Here is a 4620-nt window from a genome sequence, read left to right on the forward strand (position 1 = left end):
TTTCTTTTAATTAATTTATTTGTTATATATTATTTAAAATTACTTTTATTATATACGCATTTTTTTTTTAAATACTCTATCTCGTTACAATTAATGCTGTAATTTAGTTTTACAGTATACATATACAGAATGAGGCGCAAGAATGGAAGCAAATTTTTATTTAGAATAAATTGCGTTTTTCTATATTAAGATACGATAACCCTGAATAATTTTTGACTTCTAAATGCAGAAAAATGCAATCTCTATCAAAGAATTTATTCCCTAATATAGTTTAACTTTGCCTAGTAAAATGTTTTGTTATTGGAAATAATTTTGAGAATATTAAACTCTTACGTTTTTGATGCCTCACTCTGTATAATAACAATTACCAATACCAACTCATTTATAATAATGTCTATGGGGTATTTTATTATGTGCAAACAGAAATTTATCAATCAATTTAGGGATTTCTTTTTAACTGCAAATATCTTATAAAGATGCCCCCAAAATTCAATAGTTAGGTTGAGATTTTTATTAAAGGTGACTAGTTTTTGCCAATATTGACTGTCACACTTTTTCATAGTAATAAACGTGTCAAACATCATTCTTTTTTACTTACTATACAAGTATCACAATCTGGTAGAAATTACAAAAATGAAGCATAGATAGAGCAGTAAGAGTATATTTTAATATATATGTGATATTAGCCAAAAATTAATGCTGAATCCATTAGGAGTAAATAAACGATACAGTTAATTGATTTTGTGAAATCTATTAGCTTCCTGATTCTGGCTATTTTGATTTTTTATTAAATTATTTATGTGCAAAGTATTCATTTATTTGTATTGACTTCACCAAATTTTTGAAAAGAAATTTCTCTTAGAAAGGTAATTTTACCTAAAATAAGGATTTTTTTTTAACAGTAATTTGTAATTTTTGGAATATTGTTTTGGAATAGTAAAATAGTTTTTGTGTTACAAAAAAAATATTCAAACAAACTGTATCATTGAAAATGAAATGAATGAAGAAACATGTTTGTAAAATTAATAATTCCAAAGAAAAAAAATTTATCGTATCAGCTATATAATGTCAAAATCAGCAAGAACTAGCAATAATATCTTTTGAATTATTAAATTCCCATTAGTTGGATAAGGGAAAAAATAGAAAGTTTATGATCTTTTGTAATTTCAGCTGAAAAAGAAAATTATTACATCTCGTAGCACTTATTGTCCGTTTGATCTTTTTTCGGGAGTAGAAGAACGCATGAAATCAGCGCTGAAAGGACTTTTAAAATCACCACAAAACAATCTGAAAATTTTTAAGAATGGCATTGTGGTTTACGATCAAGAATCATTGCCAAACGGTCTTAAATGTGTCTTAACGGAATGGTTTCACAATTCTGTCAATTCTGCCAACAAAGAATATGTTGACAAATTCTGTAATTTAATTTGTGCTGCTCTTTTGCATCCATTTAGTTCAGAAGAATTTAAGTCAAATACATCTCCTGCACACGAATTATGCATATCTACTGACCAAGATTTGAGGGCAGTCCAATATATAAAGTCTGATCTAGTTGCAAAAGTCAAGAAATTGCTGTATTTTAATGGAAAGGTAAATATATTGCAACTCTTATAATGTTTTCTATGAATTGAATGAAAACTTTTTTTAGTGATACAAATCATTTTACTTATGCTATATATATATAGTGTGTTGACTTTAACAGTTCATATCATTCTTTAAGTACTTTCATTAATCTGATAAGAAAAAATTATTATCAATTTTACTGTAAATTTCAGATATGCAATTTAAAGGGTGAAACATTACCAAATAACTCGGTGCTAGAACGAATCCTTCGTATGCAGAGGCTACCATTTATTTCTTCAGAATATGTTTATAATACCTACTTAAAGTTTCATTCATTGCTAACCGATGACATAATATATTCCAATTTACTAAAACTGCACAAGCATGGTGATCATCAAATATCTTCTTTCAAACAGAAAGTAGGTAAATTTTTACGTATGTTTCGATTATTTAATAAAAAATTAACGAGTGATTATTTACAAGAACATTATTGCAACTGTAATTGTGTTATAAAACTATTATATGTTACAATTTTCTACAGTTTTATACAAATTTATTTATAATGTCTAATATATTTTTGTATGCCGAAAATTTTTTACATTATAGTATTCTAACCGTTCTTTTATTTTTCAGAAAACTATTACGGAATATGCAGAAGACGGAAATACAGAAGCATTGAGAGAGTCTTACATACAAACATGTGCCAAAGATAGTTCGATTTCGAAAAAATCAAAGCTTGATAGCGATCGTAATGAAAACAAACACATTAATATATCTAATGGAAATGTTCCTCTTATATCGAGATCAATATTATTTCCAATAAATTTTGAAAAGACTAATTTATGGTATAATGAATCTAACATAATACATAATGAAGATAATGTACATTATAATAAAAAGGGAACGGATTCTCTCACAAACACCGAAATATCGTGCTTGCAAAATTATCTTCTGTTTTCATGTGCTAGGGATTGTTCGATATTAATGTCATTTCGAGAAGTAAATCCGTAAGTTACTAAAAATATTTCATTCTGTAAATAATGAGTAAAAGTCGTATTATTAACATTTCAATATAAAATATTATTATATTATTATCGTCTGCCTGTACAGATATGATACAACTTCCAGATGGTCATAGTTTTATCTGTAACATCGGGATTTCAGATATTGATCCAAAGAGTCTTAGTTGCATCGAAAAACATCGTCAACGAGACACAGATGTACTAAATTCAGCAATATCAATTCTTGAAGGAGAACTTGTGATTGAAAATCAATTGTGATTCGAAAAACGATTAGCATAAAAATAGTTTCTAACTGAACGTTTATCGTGCGACGTTCCTAGTTATACATATTTTACAAATAGCTACAACTATAGCCAACGTATTTCTGGAATACGTAAAATACAGGGTGTCTCGCGCAATTGGGACAAGCTATATCTTCAAAACGATTGTACATAGAAAAAAGTGTCATAAGGCAAAATTAAATGATATTAGATGCTACACATCTAATGCTTCGAAATTTAAACATGAAGATGTATGCGTTTGTTTAATATAACTTTGAAAGCCTGAAGCTTTTTATTATCCAATTATTATTAAATTAAAAATTCAAATTTTTCTTCAAATAATATTGAGTTAATAATAAATACTCGTTTATGAACAAGTTACTATAATAACACATCATTATTGAATATAACATACATTAAGGAGCAAGTAAGAATGATATGTGAGAAATACAAAATAGACAAGTACAAATGCAATAGCAAGTTTTTAACATCAACCTTTTTATGATATTATTGAAAAAAGCGTATTGTTGTTTTACTTATGTATAAGTTATTTGTAATTTTACAAGTGAAAAATAAATAAGTTCTATGAATAAAGTGTACTATGTAACATATTTTTTACTTATTTTTAGATTACAGATTACATCTTTAATATGACCTCACAAATAACTGGTCAATATTTAAACCAATATGTATCAACATACAAATAATAGCTTGTAGTAAGAGTTAATACAAAAGTGTACTTGATTTAGGAGAATTTTTTAGAAGAAACTAAGTTATAGATAAAAAAATGTGTTTGACATTTTTTATTGGTTTCTGTACATAGATTCATTTCCTCTCCTCTCTAAAAGAAAAACGTAAATGTATATGCAGTATATTGAACTGTATTGCAAATATGTATTATAATACGTAAATATAATTATGATAGCTTCTAAATGACTTCAATCAGAAAGTAGTAATTGATTAATTAAAAAAAAAATATGTATCGAGTGTAAAAGTTTTTAAAAATAAAATTCACTCTCCATACGAATGCAAGTGGATTTTGAGAGTGATATTTGATTCTACTTAAATACTAAGATCTATATTATATCATAAATCGAATGTCAAACTTTTAACGAAGCTTAGTTTTATATTCTTCCTTTTTCTTTTAATTAAAATAAATGACTATCGTGTGATCAAATTTAACATAATAATAAAATAATTGTAATAGCTTTTATAAACAAAACAAAAGTTATAAAATTTAATTGTATATTTTTCAGCATTTGCAAATAAATATTCATAAGATAAAATTAGCAAGTAAAGATTTAAAATGCACATATATATTATACATATCATATTTATCTCGTTAACAAATTGAAGCGATTAGAAACAGATCAACTTAAACTTTAAATTGCCAATTAATCATAATTTTCCCGCAAATACATTAATAAAATAGAACATTATAATATTGATGAATAAAAGAATCTAATTTAATTGACAACATATTCCTAATTTTAGTAGATGTGCAAATATTTTTTACAAATAATTTGGTAAAATTTTCGTATGATTACTTGTTTCATAAAAGCGCGCTGTACAGTTATGAATGACACGATTAAAATAGGGTGGGAGTAATCATTTACTAGAGTTAGTTGAATCAGGAGTGTATTGGAGGGGTGTTTTAAGAACTTTCGTGAAATTTAATAAACCGTTTAAAATATTATACATTTGACGAACAATAATACTCAATAATATAACGAAATAAATATACTATTAATAAAAGTAATAGTTCACTAATCAAT

The 4620-nt window shown here is 25.9% G+C and overlaps 1 protein-coding gene across 1 annotated transcript in view; it reads left to right on the forward strand.

Annotated features, from left to right (window-relative positions):
* The window catches only part of LOC108574639 (inositol-pentakisphosphate 2-kinase), a 60316-nt gene extending 57351 nt beyond the window's left edge, over nt 1-2965 (forward strand). Inside the window, 4 exon segments of the mRNA XM_017937265.1 lie at nt 1171-1590; nt 1776-1982; nt 2197-2596; nt 2674-2965. Coding sequence (XP_017792754.1) covers nt 1171-1590; nt 1776-1982; nt 2197-2596; nt 2674-2843 — 1197 coding nt within the window. The 3' untranslated portion in view covers nt 2844-2965.
* The last annotated feature ends 1655 nt before the right edge of the window (nt 2966-4620 follow it).

The sequence above is a fragment of the Habropoda laboriosa genome, unplaced genomic scaffold (genome assembly GCF_001263275.1).
Source record: "Habropoda laboriosa isolate 0110345459 unplaced genomic scaffold, ASM126327v1 scaffold175, whole genome shotgun sequence".
In the NCBI taxonomy this organism is placed as follows: domain Eukaryota; kingdom Metazoa; phylum Arthropoda; class Insecta; order Hymenoptera; family Apidae; genus Habropoda; species Habropoda laboriosa.